General features: G+C 38.6%; 1 protein-coding gene across 4 annotated transcripts in view; it reads right to left on the bottom strand.

The window, feature by feature from the left end:
* The window catches only part of arhgap36 (Rho GTPase activating protein 36), a 64,673-nt gene that overhangs the window by 22,888 nt on the left and 26,053 nt on the right, over nucleotides 1–15,732 (bottom strand). For 3 of the 4 annotated variants that reach the window (XM_039821614.1, XM_039821617.1, XM_039821616.1), the window contains exons 2-3: nucleotides 8,622–8,778; nucleotides 354–422 (exon numbers count right to left, since the gene is read on the bottom strand). In XM_039821614.1, coding sequence (XP_039677548.1) covers nucleotides 354–422; nucleotides 8,622–8,778 — 226 coding nt within the window. Of the gene's footprint in view, nucleotides 1–353; nucleotides 423–8,621; nucleotides 8,779–8,906; nucleotides 9,379–15,732 lie in introns of those variants that run through there. The other variant, XM_039821615.1, reaches the window with a different exon arrangement.

The raw sequence follows: 15,732 nt of genomic DNA, 5'->3' as shown, positions 1-15,732 counted from the left end.
TTTATGTTGTAACAACGCAAGAAAAACGCAGAGACAATGAAAACGCATAAGCCTGACTCACTGAAGGCTGTCTGCAGCCATGAGCCACTTGTACTTTATAAACAGTATTTCAAGTATGTGAGACCATTAGCGGTAAAAGCCGCTGGACGTCAGCGGCGGCGATGATGTGTAACGGGTATAACAGGCAGAACAGGCTGAAAGGGGACATTGTGTTTGATGATAATATTTACTGAGGCAAACCGAGAGCGTGTGGGTGTCGGGTCACGCAGGGACGAAGCACAGAGGAGACAAACTGTGGCCAGAGATGGTTTCATGTCTAACCACACGTGACCGTGTTTGTGTGATGAACTCACCTCGCTCTTTCTTTTCCTTTGAAAAGGAGTCAAACTTCCTGCGTAGAGATTTTCTCCGTTTGTGCGTTTCTGTGAGAGGAAAAACAAAAAGTCACCATGAATAAAGTTATTAGTGATGCTCAAGAATGTGTGAACAATGAAGACCGTTTGTTCAGGGATGTCTGTTTTTCATTTATTTAGTCATGCACATAAGTGCGTATATAGCCGCTTTGTGTATTTCCATGTGTATTTGCAAATGTAGACAGACACACACACACACACACACTTTCTTTTGTGCTTTTTATCAGCCTTAAATTAACTTCATAAACTCAATAATTACTTCTCTGAAATACAAACACGGCCCTCATTACGACCTTCTTCCCTTCTTTCTCTTAGTACCTCTTCCTCAGCTCTAAGAATAGAACGCTCCATTTCAATAGACCTTGTTGGTTTGAATAGCCCTTTGCTCAAAGGATGCACCGCCCCACACATGGAGGACAAAGGTAAATATTTTACGTGTGTGACAGAAATCGAGAATAGCAGTTCAAAACTATATTTAAGAGAATGATTAAAAGGAACAAAAACATGTTTTAAAGACTTAAAATCCAACTGAAATCCCTTTTTGCAGTGTCAAAATCAAATGTATTGTTAAGTTTAAAAAAGAATCTTAATTGCATTGTTCTTCCTGAGCTTTCAATCACATCCCACAGTTTTCCTCAGGTGATGGGTTTTGCTTAAATGCCAGGTAGATTAGATTATTTTTGCAACTTAAGTATGAACAACTGAGTTATCTCCATGACTACTGAGCAAACTGCATCTGCTTATGAAGACCATGGTGTGGTTGAAAGCTCAGGAAAAAGCTGATTAGTAGACGTTCAGTTACATTCCCTTTTTTTGGCACACGTTTGTGTTAATTTGTTTTACACACATAAATACAAAATCACATTGAAGAAATATAAAATACATGCAAGTATTTGGTAGAAATCACTACTGTTATTAAGACAAAGAATGAGCTTTTACTTTCATTCAAATATAAGGTCTTTTAGCGAAAAGTCACAAATGCAGCTTGAGCGTGTAGTCCTGAAAAATTAGACAGTTCAAGACTCCATGCTACTTACACTTTATGCAATTAAGTTTAAAGTCGATTACATTCTGACTGTGGAACGCCCTTCCTATTAACTTACCTTCTGCAGTCTCAGTTGATGCTTATAAAAAGCAGCTGAAGACACACTTGTTTGAATTCGCTTTTGTCTCATGTTTGTAACTTTGGGTTTTTAGTCTTCTAATCTTTTACCTTCATTGGTATTTTATTTATTTTGGCTTGCTTATTTTCGGTTTGGATCCTACTATATTTTAACAAATGTTTATCATGTGAAATACTTTGTGACTTTGTCTGTAAAAGGTGCTACATCAAATAAACTTATTATAAAGAATTAAGAAAAAAGAATATCTCATAGACATAACAGACATAGATATAAACCACAAAACAACAGCATTCTCACTGTGTGCACAGACACGAGAGCGTGCCATGAAACCAAAAGATTTAAAAACAAACTTCTCCCTTTTGGGACATGAAATTTGCAAAGTGCAATTGAATTTCAGTTCGAAAACCACAATTGCGGACATTTTGTGGATTTCTGCATCCATTTTGTTCAGTGTTTGTTTTCCCCCCTGTGGATTAGCCAAGCATTGACATTAGTTGCATCAACAGTGGAGTTTGATAGCAGAACATACTATGGTGATGTGAACCCTCTGCAGCTGTTAATCGATGTTTACAGTACATGTAGTGGCCAGTGTTGTGCGTACCGGTATGTGTGGGCGCTTGTTGCAGCAGCAGCAGTTCTCTGTGGGTCTGGTTTAATGGTGTGTGTTACGTTTCGGTTATACAAGCTCTTACATCCTGCTCCTCTGACCGGGTTTGTGTGGAAGAAGCCATTGTTTGGGTTACTTAAGCTGCTGTTTAGAAATCACAAATTCAACATTGGGTCTTTTACCTATTAAGGAACGATCAGAGTGCCCTGCGTCGAAAATCATGCGGTCCAGAATGTTTGGGATTCTGAAGATGGAAATTCTTTGCTTAATTCCAGCTTCATCACAGAACAAAAACAGCAAATTAAAAACAGTAAGGGAAAGAAAGAGTATTTGTATCCATGTCAATGTGTGTGTACGTACTTTTATGTGTGTGAGCGTGCGCGTGCATGCCTGGATAAAAAGGGTCAAATTCCCACGACTGCAGGAAATTAAAGTTTATTTCCAAAGCGCACGGCCCCTCCCATCACACACACGCCACCTCCAGCTAAGGCTAATCCCTTATTGTGTGTGGGTGCATATGTAGGCTATTTGTAGGCTTCCAAGTATAACAGACTTGGATGTTTTCCTGCAATTTGTTGTTGGCAGAAAGTTTTGCATCATTTCAATCAATTACAGGATCACACATCGTAAAAAAATGCCAGAATCGAGCACTTTAGGATGTGTCACAATTTCGTTTTTCTACTTCTATTTAAAGAGAGATCATTACATTCCTCATGCACTTTTTGTTGTTGCTGCCTATCTTGTCTAGGACTAGGGCTACAACTAGTAATTGTTTTTATTCATCTTTTGACTATTACATGGAGCCCATAGAGACATCTTCAAATTGCATGTTTTATCCAACCAACAGTCCAAAATCCAATATTCAATTTACAGTGATATGAAAAAGGAGAAAAGCAGCAAATCCTTAATATTTCAGAAGCCAGAAAGCAAAGAAAATTTGGCAGTTGTGCTTGGAATTAACTTTAAATGATTACTTGATTATGAAAACACTTAAATTCTCTGCTGATCGATTACTCAACATATTGTTCCGGCTATAGCCAGGACTCTTGAAAAAGAGGCTTTCCTGTTATAAGAAATAAAGTAAATGGAACAAGTGGAGCTTAAGGGAAGAGAACCAAAGTTGGACAGATGATCAGGAAGGAGAGAGCGAGTTAGTTTGGAGTCCCTGTAGAGCAGCGATTCAGAGAATGGGGCATGAGAATGAACTCTGGAAAATGCTAAATAAGAGCAAATCGGTCTCTCAGCTACTGACACGTTTCTCAAAGAATTCACTGGACCCTGCCAATGTAACCAACAAACACACTCGTGCACAAAAACATGCCCAGGTGCATGCACACCAACACACACACACACACACACACACTCAAACTGTGGCGGAAGAAGTGTTCAGATCCTTTACTTAAGTAAAAGTACTCACACCGCACTGTGATGCTACTTAAGTAAAAGTATGCAAGTATAATCAGGAGTACTCAATGCAGAAAAATGTCCCCTGTGACGGTTTCTATTATACATTTCATCGTTGGATTATTATGGATTAATCTGATGATTATTTTCTCCATTAATCGATCGATTGTTTGGCATGTAAAAATTCTAAAAATAGTGAGAAATGGAAAATTACCCAGAGCCCAAGGTGGCACCTTCACGATTGTTGTTTTGTCTAAACAACAGTCCAAACCTCAAAATTATTGCTAATATATTACAATTATTATTATTAATTTTATTATTATTATATAAAAAAGGAAAAGCAGCAAACCTTTATCATTTAAGAAGCCGGAATCATTAAGTGATTTTATATGAAAAATGACCCAAGTGATCAACATTTTCACCAATTCATTTTCTCTGTAATCGACCAATTGTTTCAGGTGTACTTGCATAAACTGTTGGGGAGTTTAATTCATAACAAAATATCATATTTTATAAGCTCTTTGTATGTTTCGTGTGTTCAATCTTTCCCTCTGAGATTGAGTAGAAGTAGAAAGTGGCACAAAAAGGAAAGATTCAACTAAAAATTACAAAAACCTCATATAAATGCACATAGTTACATTCCACCACTGCACTCAAATGCCAGCACTTGCATGCACAGGAATGCAAAGACCGACATAATAAAGTATAGTGTGCTTGTACAAAGAAACTGGAGAGGTTTTATTGTAGTTACAGTGGTAAGAGGCAAAAGAAATAGACAAAAAGGGTGAATGAAGCAAGAGGACAAAGTGAAAGATATAGAGAAGCAAAGACAGCAAGATGCATTGTCGTGATGAAGACAGAGAGAGAGAGAGAGATGGAGACAATCAAAGAAACAGAAGTGCAGAAGAAGAACCCGAAAGACAAAATAGGGAGGGGAGTGTGGCGGGAGGTGATGCTGAGACCGTGACCGACTGGATGGATTGCAGAGATCTCACCCCAGGGGAGAAACTGAGGACCAATATTCCCACACTTACTCAAAGAACGCGTTGTCTGTGCGCCAGACAAGTAGATTCAAACTGTTCCTGCAGTAATATCTAATGGCCTGGTTTAACTGTAAGAAAAATTAATATCTCTGGGCACTGTAACAGTCATCTTTACGGTTATCGTTACCAGTTTGATCTTTTATGGGGCAGCACCAGACTTTATACTTATGGGCATCACATGTGTCTGAGATCTGCTGTAAGTTAAAGCTTTTCATTGGCAAATCTACGCATCAGGTGACATAAAAGAGATATTGTCTATAAGTCTCCGATAGATGTCACTTTAGTGCTCATTGCTAACATTTTAGCATATCCCTAGTTGAACTTTGTGCTGCGTACTGTTAGATAATATGAGGTAAGTCTTTATTGATCGCCAGAGGGGAAATTTAGGTGTTGCAGTATGGACGACAGAAGCTGGCAAAATCAAAAATATATAAAACGAAAAACTGAATAGAAAGGTAAAATAAATATGTCCCATTTGATCAATAAATTGATGCCTACATTCATTTTCGGCACATCAACAAAAAAAACATCCCCCAGATTATTCCATCTGGAATATGTGGAGACATTTGGGAAGTCTATTCCCAGAATTTCAACTTGCTTGCAGAAAAAAGAAAGACAAAGACAAACCAGTGAACGATTTACTCGTGTTTTCCCACGAATACTCACTGTATAATTGAACCCTGACCTGATGGAAGAAGAGAGCAAAACGTATCCCTCAAGATAAAGAAAAGAAAACAAAAGAAAGAAATGGGAAAACTTCCCGAAAATGAGGAGGACAGGGACAAGTGGATGTCACACAGGATGTAAACTGCTCTGAGTCACCAACTTGTTTCCATCACTTGGAAGGAAGATTAATTTATTAACACAGATTCCCTTGAGACCCTAATCTAGTCTTGACGCTAAAACTTAAAATTTTACATTGTGAGGACCTGTTTTTTTCTCCCCTAAATGTGACTGTGTAAACAGATTTATGTCCTCGCAACATGAGTAAAACACGTTCACACAGGCTCAACATCCCATGACTCCCAACACTTAAGAAACCAGTGTTATGTAAGTATTTAGTATGCCAGTATTGTTTGTAAAAATCTATACAACATATCTGATTCTTAAAGGGCCAAATTAATAAGATCCTAGTGGGGAAATAAGGATACTGAAGCAGCAAAAGTAAGTGAAAACAGAAGATACAGTATAGTAAAATTATATATATATATATATATATATATATATATATATATATATATATATATATATATATATATTTTTTTTTTTTTTCCTCTCAAGTGGGCATCAAAACCATGACAGCAGATTATCTACAAAATAATTGAGCTTTGCTGTTTTACAGTATTGGAGATCATGTGTAAACTGGGCCTGTGGTCAAAGTTCCGCATGCTGGGGGTTACTGTAAAACCCTGAGAGAGAAAAACAGTACGGGAGAGAGCAGCTGAGTCTGAGAAAAGCAGCCCAAGGACTGGTCTCATAGGAGAAAGGCTACCAACAGATGCTCCACACACATACCACTTCTACAATCAGCTGCGTTTCTCAGCATCAGCTGCTATACTCGGTGAACCTCGAGATATCTCCAGCCCCAATATACACGAGATAAAAAAAAAAAAAACAACCTCCCAGTCTGCGACCTATGACGTGTTTGAAAGATTTACAGTTTTTTGGTGAAAACTCCTTTACTTTATTGGCTGGACTTCAGAGCTTAGACGGATGCGACGAGTGCACACAAACACTATTTCAAAGCAGGGAGTAGAGTCCAGTGGTAAGGAGAGGAAGGGTGTACAAGTAAACATCAGCAGAGGAAACATGTTGAGGTATTTACCGCTCTTATTAAAGATTAATAGAGCTGATGTAACGGTTAGGCTGTTAAGGACAACAGCCTTCACTGAGGCTTGACAATCTTACTTAAAAGGTGCAGTAGGTAAGCCTTATAAAACTAAATTTCTGTCATATTTGCTGAAACTGACCCTATGTTCCAGTAGAACTACATGAAGCACGTGATTAAAAAAGAAATCCGGCTCCTCTGGCACCACCTCCAGCCTGTAGTGCGATTTGCAAAAACCCACCACTCCCTGTTCAGATGCACCAATCATGGCCGGGGGGGAGGGGGTGTCTAACTGCATGTCAATCACTGCTCATGCACACACATTATTTCTCCTTTGTGGGGAGAGGGGCTTAGGAGACAGTTTTGGGCTTTAGCAGAAAGGGGGGAGGGACTGAGAAGTAGGGCTGGGCAATATATTGATATTATATCGACATTGTGATATGAGACTAGATATCGTCCTTAGATTTTGGATATCGTAATATCGTGATATGACATAAGTGTCTTTTCCTGGTTTTAAAGGCTGCATGACAGTAAAGTGATGTCCTTTTCTGAACTTACCAGACTGTTCTAGCTGTTCTATTATTTGCCTTTTTAGATATGTTGTGAAAGCACCAATTATCAACTCTAGAATATCGCCGCAATATCGATATCGAGGTATTTGGTCAAGAATATCGTGATATCTGATTTTCTCCTTATCGCCCAGCCCTACTGAGAAGTTGTTGATGGTCAAACTTTTTGGCTAAGTCCTGGATCTTCTCAATTCTACCTACAGCACCTTTAAAGATATCATGTTTTAAGACATACAAAAATACTATTATTATTATTATTATTATTATTATTCTTCAGGTATTGTGGATCTGCAGTCGTCCTAGCCTACAAATAAAAAAAAATTTCTATGAAAATGAGAATAATGATACAAAAATGATCATTCCCTCCAATATCGTGAATCATATCGAAATCGCGATATCAGTCAAAAATAATCGCAATTAGATATTTTCCTCATATCGTGCAGCCCTACTGGGAGGTACTTTTCTTTAAAAGTTGAATCAGTCTCATCTGTAATCAACCCCCCCCTATTTTGAGATATGGAGCGAGACACATGGAAGAATAAACACATCGTGCAGCATCCTTTGCCCTTTCTTATCATAACCGACAACATCATTGCTTACACATGTGCATGGAATGCCTTCTTTGACCAGAGAGTTGACTAAACACACAGGCTTATCCTCAACGTCCTCCTGCTTCACACTCAACTGGCTTGATTCTCTAACCTCAAGGCTGCCACTCCTCTTCACAAGCAAGACAAAACATTAAAGTGGGCACTTCCATTAAGAATCATGACATTAAGCAGAAATTATTTTTAAATTAATTAAATTAATTTCAAGATGTAATGAAAGTCTTGAAACATGCCTGTATGCTGTGACATTCAAGATTTCAAGAAAGTCGACGGCTAAAATTGTATTCACAAACTATGTTGTAAAGATATCCAACAGAAGACTTTAAGGCGTTTCTTGCATTGACAAAGGTTGCTAATTGGCAGCCAAATCTTTAAGAAATACTTCAACATAGGGCTGGGCGATATGGAGAAAATCAAATATCACGATATTTTTTACCAAATACCTCGATATCGATACCGCAACGATATACGACGATATTGTAGTGTTGACTATTGGTGCTTTCACAAAATATGCACACAATGAGATTTTTGATAAATAATCATCAGTAATGTGGATATAATGATTAATTGGGTAAAGGCAAATAACAGTCTGGTATGTTCAGAAAATGACATCACTTTACTGTAATGCAGCCTTTAAAATCAGGAAAAGACAACACTTATGCCATATTACGATATCCAAAATATAAGACGATATCTAGTCTCATATCACGATATCGATATAATATCGATATATTGCCCAGCTCTACTTCGGCATTTTGGTAGATACGCTCATTTGCTTTCTCTCCAAGAGTTAGATGGGAAGATTGATACCACTCTCCATACAGACAAGAAATAGGACTCTTCTGATCAAACTCTTGGCAAAACAGCAAAAAAAGAAAAAAAAGTACCAAAAACTATTCCTGTAAATCTTGGACGTGGGAGGCACCCCAAAAAAATTAAAAGGCAGGAAATCAATTTTAAAAATATATTGGATATTGGAAAAAAAAAAAACAGTCTGAACTCAAGAAGAGAAAACATTTGCGTACCCCTCGGGATGCTGATCTTGAAGTCCAGGTCCCTCTCCTCCAGGTGGTACAAGGCCACATCCTGTAACCTGGCTCGCTCCAGCTCCGACAGGCTCTGGATGGGCACCGGCTGTAACCGCACACTCTGACCCAACATGGTCGCCCACGTGTGGTCCCCCTGCCGAGATGAGGAGAGAGAAACCATCATCAGAACAGTTGACAATTTAACCAAAATCCATACGCTTTAAAAAGGCGATGGAATGGAACTCTCTTCTGGCTGTATTCAGTGAACATTATCAAACCGACCATCAAGATCTCACTCGCAGTCTCTAACAAGACATCAGGCTGGGAGCTACAGTGTTGTAGGTTGACCAGGAGGCTCATAGAGGGAGAATGACAGACCGAGTGAATATTGAGTAACAGGATGACAGAAGACAAACAACAAGAGGCTTTAAGAGAGACAGAGGAAAACAGGAAAAACAAAGTGAAGTAAAGAAAATTAGTGTGTTGTTGTTCTGATGGGGGGGAAGCAACACTCAAGTTAACAAGAACCAGACATGTTTCACCACCGGTTCAGCCTGTGGGAGAGAAATGTGTTTTTAATGTATGTGTGTGTGTCTGTGTGCATTAATTTGCGTGTTGAACCCCATTGAGAAACCATGAGCATTAAGTCTGAGGAATTTTGCACAAAAGTGGGTACATCAATCAGCTACTAAATCCACACAACACAGAGGGACTGCACTCCTCTTTTCTTTTTATCACTTCTTCATCTTTTCTGTCCTTCATTTCTTCCCTTCCTCCCTCCTCTTTTTATCCCTTCATTCCTCTTTTCCTTCCTTCTCTTTTTCCCTTCCCTCCCTCCCTCCTTCCTTTTTGCTCTTTTCTACTTTCTTCCCCCTCCCTTTCCTTTCTCTCTTTTTTCCCCCCTACATTCCTCTGTTCGTTCATTTGTTCTTCCCTTCCTTCCTTTTATCCAGGTAGAAGCCTCATAGAGACTATAATCTCTTTTTATTAAGGGACCTATATAGCCAAGAAGGCAGCATTAGTTACCTCGGCTGATACATCTTTAAAAATCATCAGTTTAGAACGCACCCTTGCTGTTCAAAATGTGTCGTCTCTAAGCTCAAAGCAAAAACTTTAGTGACATCACTTGGGTCATTTTCTGAGACTAGACCCACAGAAGACATTACACAACAGTTTAGTTTCACATGCTTAGTTGTAGCTTCTCATGCCACGAAAAGTGATCTTGACGTGTAAAGTTTCCTTTTACGTAAGGAATGGTTAAGAAACTTTTTGCCGTTTTAACTATTGTTAATATTGTGTTTCCTAATAAATTATAAATTGTATGCAAAACCACTCCAGGCCTTATACTTGCTGGCACCGCTTTATGTTCTAAAGCAGAAAACATTCACTGATTTTTCTACTATAAGGAGAGTTTTTAAGTCTCCCTTTTCACCTCTGCACATCTCTTTTGAATGCATTCATTACATTCATATAAACATCATGCAACAGTATTTGGTAATAAAACACAGTATTGGACAAATCAATGGGGACATCAAATGAAGAGTCTGGGGATCACCAAAGTGATTACAATTCATCCTGAAAGGAGCTTGAATGTGTGAAGCAAATTTCATGGTAGAACATCCAACAGTTCCATCCATTTCACTCAAAAATACCAACCTCTTGGTGGAGCTAGAGGAAAAGTCTGAGGATCCCCGAAATCATTAGGATTCACCCTCTTGGCTCTGTTCATTTTCAAGATCGTGTTATCTCTTTTTTCTAAAAGTAATAGTCTCTCTTTGAAGGAACGATTGAAAGTATAAATTCACTTAATGACAAACCTTACAAAGTAGAGTACATGCCTTTATATAATCACTCTTTTGTAAACAATCAGCCTCAAGCCTTTAACCTTTAAAGCAGCCCAACCTAAACAAGATAACCTTTCATATTTGCAATAACTGCCGTCCTCTGTATGTCTATACGTATACTTCTACGTGTCTGACTGTCTCAGGACTATAATTCAGCCGGCCTCAGCCCACACAGCACAGCTTGATTGGAGAAAATTGCTTTGGCCTTAATGCTAAACGTAACCAGACAAGTCAACTGTGGTGAAACTGGATGAAAGTTGTAAGAAATGATATTTAGGATAACTGTCGGGACTCATGGGCAGTTTGTTTAGAGAAACCTATACATTACCTCGTATAATTCCACTCTCTCTGTAACAGATGTGCATATTTAGGTCTAAAATAAACATTCATCACAGTGCACATTTGCCTCTTCATTCACTATGTGATATTGCACGGTGGGGGGGGGTGGGTCATCCTTATGTCTCCTGATATAAACTAACATTGTAGAGAGATCGGTAAGGTCTATCTCAGCAGTTGAAATTACACAAGAAGAAGGTAGATGAACGTTTCAAATGCAGTTTGGATGGTAAATAAACTGTTAAGCCACTGCAGAGATATCAATGTCTGCAGTTAAGGAAACTGTCTTGTCAGCAAATGTGAGGGCGTAGGTTTCAAGAAGTGTGATATCAGTAGGCTATAAGCTGTGGGTGATTTCAACATTGATCCAGGGAAATCTACATGCATTGCTGATATCAATAACCACTAGAGGTCCTTAGCATACAGTCATAAATGAGACACACAAGATGAAAAATGAGACACACACACACACACACCACCTCTACAATCAGCTACAAAACACTTTGTGGGGTTTTGCTGCTACATCCAGTCGTTCGCTAATGTTTTTTAAGCTTAAACTGACTTCTCTACTGCTAAGCTACATTTTTCATTCACCACATCATGTCATTACCACTTCTTGTTGTTACATAGATAAGATATTGTACATTCTTGAAATATTTCTGTTCACCTTCCGTAAGCCAACATCAACCAATCACAGTGAGGAACATGAACTGATGAGGAGGTCATGAACTCCTGATTTCACACCCAAACAGGACTGAGAACCATCAATCTAAAGAACGTAGCATTGTTGAATGTTCCTCATATCATATTGATTAAACATGTGAATGAGTTCCCTGTTTCCACATGCATCGCTGTGATCATGTTATATGCCTTCAATCATTTGTGCTGAAACTCAATTAAGTTGAGTCATTGATACGCTGGATTTGCTTCGCTCATGTGTGGATGTGTTGTTTGGCTCCTTTGTTTTGTTCATTTTTGTTGGTGAAAATATTTAAGAAATGTGAAATCAAAACTGGGAAACGCTGGAACTTAATACAATAAATTACCGAGACTGTAACCACATTGAACTGTGCATGTGGTTTGCGGCAGCATGAGCATACGGTGTTTATTAATCTCAAGGAGAATCAAACCTAGTCTTGTCATGAAGAACAAACTCAAAGAAAAATGACAACACAATGATGTGTTTGAGGTTTTGACCACACGGGCCTGGCTTTTCAAAGTTGGGGGCCAACTGTCAGAGATCTAAAAAGTCGATTCAACAATTCGAGTACAGATCCGGCTCTCTTATTAGATTTTCTGTCCCAATTGTGGTTGAAGTCAATACCAGGAACCATGAAGGGAGACAATTCAAACCACATGACAGACAAAACATACAGGAAGAAAGAGGAAAGGGGAGTGCAATGAACCAAAACAATGCTTCACTGATACATATGCATGTCTTCATGCAAACACAAGCTTACAAATCCACACACAGACCTTGTTTTTATGAATCCTCAAGCAAAGAAATTACCATTTACGGAAATGTCTCTTATCAACACACAGCAGATCATACTACCAGTGGCAGTTATCTATAGCAGTAACATAGCGTTACATCTAAGACCAAAAGTTAGCATAAAATTGCATACAAATACAACATACAATTCTAGGTGGCTTTATCTACATCATACGGTAAGGTCTTTTTGGATATGGGTTTACCTGAGCAATGTATCCTCATACAACAGTACTTATTCAATTCAAACTACTTTATTTATCCCAAAAGGGCAATTCCGTTTCCAGCAGTCTTCAGACCCCAAGAACAAAACATTTACAGATAAACGCATACACAACCGACAGCAGATTGTCAGAAACAAAATACAAAGGACAGGCAGTGAGCGTACACAGCGCTGTTTGAGGCGAGAAATGACCGATACATAAATCAGGTTCCCAAACAAGTTGAACACAAGTAGCTTACACCTCAGGAAAATCAAAAAGGATGCTTGTTCCAGAGACTGTCTAGATTTAAAAGTCTGGTAGCAGACGGAATCAAGGACTTTGAATAGCGGTTTGTTTTCTTTGGTATGATATCTTACAAAACGTTATGCACACTTTTTTCGTGCGTATTCCTGCAAATGTCCAGCATCATGAGCGAACAGTCCGCCTGCACAAGCCCCTGCAGTGCAGAACCTGATTCGGCAATAAAACTACTTGTTTAGGTTTGGGATAATAACAATAATACATTTTATTTATATAGTGCTTTACATGGTACTCAAAGACACTTCACAGTAAAACCAGCACATATAGCACATTCAAAACAGATAAGCAATAAAACCAACACATAAAACAAGCATATTAAAAGCAATTAAAAACAATAAAACCGGGTGAGAAATGTAAGATAAGATCTTGGTTTGGGTGCAAATAAGGTTGTTATGTAACTTCAAGTTACGTGACGTTACAGGAGTAGGTAAGTTACATAAGAAAAGTACATTAAAATAAGTACGTTGATGATGAGGAGGCCAGTCTAGCTCAACCAGTAGAGTGTGCGCCCCATGTAGGCTGAGTCCTTTGCAGTGGCCCGGGTTCGAATCCGGATTGCGGACCTTTGCTGCGTGTCATCACCTTTCTTCCCCCCCACCCCACACTTTCTTGTCTCTCCACTGTCACTATCAAATAAAGGGAAAAGCACCCCAAAAAAGTATGTTGTACTTTTGGTCTCAAACGGGACACAAACAGCGGTCTCCTTGTGAAAGTCCTGTGTTTGTTTGACTCATCCATCCACCCTGACCGACTCCCTTTGCAGACTTTGGCGCTCTATATACTACGTCGCCTGAGGCAGCCCAACACGACGGCTCATGATTATATGAATAACCTACAAATGAAATGAAGTGCATTATTTTTCATAGGTCTAAGAACGAACAGTGAATGACAACAGCCTGACCTGATATACGTTTTCCAAAGACAGAAGTTTGTTCTCATCATCAAAGCCTTTTCTCGTTAACATGCGAAAAGACAAACAAATGTAAAGGTTACATTTGTTTGTGTAGCTTGTCCAAGTATACACTCCTATAATACTATACTGTACAATAAATACGTGGGGTAAATAACCCAACCTGAATACCATTTGTTAAATTGTAGTAAGACCCAGAAGTGGTTCAACTCTGAGGATCAAATAGGACAAAGACCTTTTCCAGGAGGGGACATACGGTACTAAGCAGCACCTGTTTCAACTTTCATATTCCTCAGCTGTTGTTTAGGCCTTTGCTGAATTTTCCCTGCTGCTTTGAATAAAAGCAAATTATGGAATAAAATGTTATACTTTAGCTAAAAGGCAAAACTGTGTGTTTACATGCATTCTTGCGTGCAACAGAATGAAGTGTGTTTACATAAGGTTTGTTACCCTTCGCCTGATGAAGTGATAAAGTAAAAGAAATGCGCTTTGATCGCTAACAGATGCTTCTTTTTTTCTACCTTACCTCCACTCTTCTCTCCCCTACACCAGATCTCACTCACTTTTTCATCATTTTTAAATATCTTACTCCCTGCCTTCCCTTCTCTCTGTTTATATTTCTTCCTCTCCATCAAGCTGCTGTTAATGTGATTGTGTATATTTGGGTCTCCCGTGGGTGCTCCTGTTCACGCCTCTGTGTGCTTTTCATCATTAACCTCGGCCTTTCATCCTGCCCGAACCTTATGGCAAAACATGCAAATGAGACAGAGATTAATAAGAGGGCTGGATCTTATTATATTATATACGAGCAGGTGGTGATGAGGTTAGTTTTCCCTTAATTACTAGAACATTTGAATTTGCAATTTGTGAAACTGCATACTTTAGGATCCATTAGGGGAAAATGTATGATTTAGTCCACACTTAGTCAAAAATAGTAAAAATATTAACTGATGTTGTCTCAGCATGTTTACAGTGGTTTGTCAAACACTTCATGCATTCAATGCTCATTCTGGGCTGATATCGTGTAGTCTGGCAACCCTGTTTCCTAAAAAATTACTTAAATATACTACCTATTAATTTAGCTAAATAGATTTGCTGCAACAACGTCCTGGATTAGGCTCAGTGGTGGGTTGTTGGCGTTCAAAGCGTACAGGACTTTGACACCAGAGACCGGCGTTTGCATCTTGAGTCCCACATATGGTTCTGTTTAAGCAACAAAAGTTAGGTTAAGGTTCGAGAAAGACCGTGGTTTTAGATAAATAATAATAAACACATCCTATTTTGTGCTAAAACATAACCATGCAAACTTGAATCATGCTTTAGTTGCCATGAGTGGATATTGTAGGTTAAACAAATGAATGACAGTGAACATTTTACTGATACGTTCAGAGCATTTTACCTCATTATGTTAATAAAAAATGCAAATCAGGCAGCTTTTCAACATATTTGCATAGATGAGTAGTTTATGAAAAAGGTAATTTGCAGGAGACACAACACAGGAGGCAGGCAGATATTGTCTTCTCCTCTGTAAGGGCTGAGTTATGTAAATGGACTGTATTTATATAGCGCCTTTCTAGTCTTAACTACTCAAAGCAATTTTACATAGTACAGGAACCATTCCCCATTTACACACATTCATACATGTGGCCAGATAAACATTCACCACACATTTATAATTCGGGGTTCAGTGTATTGCCCAAGGACACTTGGACATGGAACTGCAGGGCCGGGAATCGGACCACCAACCTTCCGATTGGTAGGCAACAGCTCTTACCACCTGAGCCACAGCTGCAGTATATATATATCAAGATTTTACATGCAAAACATACATGAGTTAATAAAACATGTATTGCATCCTTTTGTATGTTTTCAAACACATATTTTTCTAACTTTTACAACTTTAAAATACCGATGTTCATGCATCAATAAATTAACACTCAAAGAACCTTTTTTTTTTATTTCTTTTCAAAATTGTCTTGTTAGGAAGCCAACTGAGTAATGTGTT

Source organism: Perca fluviatilis, chromosome 14, assembly GCF_010015445.1.
Source record: "Perca fluviatilis chromosome 14, GENO_Pfluv_1.0, whole genome shotgun sequence".
In the NCBI taxonomy this organism is placed as follows: Eukaryota; Metazoa; Chordata; class Actinopteri; order Perciformes; family Percidae; genus Perca; species Perca fluviatilis.
This window is presented reverse-complemented; position numbering and strand designations above follow the sequence as displayed.